The 2,500-nt window shown below is 42.8% G+C and overlaps 1 protein-coding gene across 1 annotated transcript in view; it reads left to right on the top strand.

Annotated features, from left to right (window-relative positions):
* The window catches only part of LOC143039290 (glutamate receptor ionotropic, kainate glr-3-like), a 37,373-nt gene that overhangs the window by 28,905 nt on the left and 5,968 nt on the right, over nucleotides 1-2,500 (top strand). Inside the window, exon 5 of the mRNA XM_076209164.1 lies at nucleotides 167-380. Within this exon, the coding sequence (XP_076065279.1) occupies nucleotides 167-380 (214 nt within the window). The remainder of the gene's footprint in view (nucleotides 1-166; nucleotides 381-2,500) is intronic.

Here is a 2,500-nt window from a genome sequence, read left to right as displayed (position 1 = left end):
TCCAAAACATCTTTTTATTACTTTCAAAATTTTCTGTCATACTCTTTCCCCATTTCACATCTACTCTCCTCTTTGCTTCCTTTATCTTATGCTTAACTTCCTTTCTCTTTACTTTGTATCTCTCATATGTATATGTACAACTTCTCTTTTTTTTCTTTTTTCTAAGGTATGGGTGTTCATAACACTCACAACTCTCATGATGGGCATCGCCGCCGCCAACATCGTTGTGCGGCACCGATCGCGACCTGCAAAACCGGTCGATGACGTCATACTCAACACCTTCCGGTCCATTGTGACCCAGGGCAACCTGCTTATGCTCGAAGATTCACTCACGAGGTTTTTATTCAGCATCTGGTACCTCTTCTGTTTTGTCGTCGGGGGTAAGTGGCCGCCATCACACGCAGATTCCACTCCACCCGGACATTTCACAAACTGAGCCATATAGGATTATCATTACTATTATATATATATATATATATATATATATATATATATATATATGTATATATATTCACACACACACACACACACACACACACACACACACACACACACACACACACACACACACACACACACACACACACACACACACCTATATATATATATATATATATATATATGTATATATACATATATATATGTATATATTATATATATATATATATATATACATATATATATATATATATGTACTAGGGGTGATCAGAAAGTAATGACAGTCGGACTCGTAGCTGAGAGTGTTGGGGGAGCGGGGAGCAAGGGGCAGCAAGTGTTGCCTGTTGTTACATGTTTGAGCTTGTCGCTGTTTGTCTAGCTTACATTTTATCGTTGCGCTGTGCGATTGCGTCATTGTTGGTTTGCCTCTCTAACCGGAAACATGGATTTTTCGAAAGAAGGCTGCAGATTCTACAACTTCACAAGGTGGAAACTCGGGAAAAAAGCAACGGAGATCAGAGAGGAATTGTTGCAAGTTTTTCCCGAGTCTACTCCATCACTGGAAACTGTTTCCCGCTGGATTTGAGCTTTCGCAGCCGGAAAATTGCAGCTAGAAGATGATCATCGTCCTGGCCGCCCTCGGACATCCGTGACCGAAGCAACGACGGTCCGTGCGCGGGCCATCATTGACGAAGATCCAACTGTTACTCTTCGATTCTTATCCTTGGAGCTCGGTGTCAGTTATGGGAGCGCACATGACATCGTGCATGAACACTTAGGGCTGAGGAAGAAGTGTGCTCGATGGATACCTCATTTGCTTACGGAAGAGCAGAAGAGCGAACGGGTGCGGATTTGTCGTCTATGGCTGGCTGAATTCGAGCCAAATGGTCCGAAACGGTTCTCAGATGTAGCTACCGGAGATGAGTGTTGGATTTCTTTCTTCACCACCAGAGACTAGCAGTCTAACATGGTGTGGTTGAGTGATGAAGAACCTCGACCTCAGATTCTGAAGGAAGGATTTCGCAGCAGGAAGCGCCTTTTCACCATCTTCTTCAATTCACAAGGACCAATGTGTGTGGATGTAATGCCTCAACAGTGTACTATCACAGCCCAGTACTACACTGATCACGTCCTTCCTCGAGTCCTGGAATATCAGGCCAAGACTGCACCAACCCGTCGCCGATCGCGCCTTTTGCTGAACCATGACAATGCTGCCCCCCACAAAGCTCGCCTCACTGTGCAGTTCCTGGAGCAGCAGGGGATCACACTTCTCCCCCACCCACCCTACTCGCCTGACCTTGCTCCCTGTGATTTTTGGTTGTTTCCAAAGATCAAGGGTGCGATCGCAGGGAAGCTGTTTCATCGCATCCAAGATCTGGCGCGAGCAGTCAATTCAGAGCTACGAGGTATATCGGCTTCTGAGTACCGTGAGTGCTTCATGAAGTGGCGAAAGAGGATGGAACGTTGCATAGAGGCAGGAGGGGAGTACTTTGAAGGAATGTAGGCCACTATTTGGATTTACCTCTGTACCGTGAGAATATATGGTATCACTGTCATTACTTTTTGATCACCCCTCGTAAATCACGAAGAACCCACAGTAGGAATATAAGGAAGCTTAGAAGAAAATATAACTTCTATATTTAGAATAATTGCTATAGCCCTCTTGAGGAGAGTACTTTCCTGAAGAGGGTTATAGCTATTAGACGAACTATAGAAGTTATACTTTCTTCTAAGTTTCCTTTTTTCCGGCTGTGGGTTCTTCCTGATTATTATTTACCATTGTGCTACTACATTTTCTCTAAGTGATATATATATATATATATAAATATATATATATATATATATATGCATATACTGTATATGAATATATATATATATATATATATATATATATATATATATATGAGAGATTGGGTGGAGGAAGAATAAGCGAAGATGGGCTGGAACTTTTTATTGCTTATACGTTTCGACCGACTCGGTCTTCTTCAGTAAGCTGTCTACAAACAGTTGGACCACACATTTATACATCCGAGGACGGGAACAAGGACAGGTCACCCCGCTG

Source organism: Oratosquilla oratoria, chromosome 26 (assembly GCF_046742065.1).
Source record: "Oratosquilla oratoria isolate Oo_2021 chromosome 26, ASM4674206v1, whole genome shotgun sequence".
NCBI lineage: Eukaryota > Metazoa > Arthropoda > Malacostraca > Stomatopoda > Squillidae > Oratosquilla > Oratosquilla oratoria.
The sequence above is the reverse complement of the archived record's forward strand: the minus strand, read 5'-3'. Positions and strand labels throughout refer to the sequence as shown.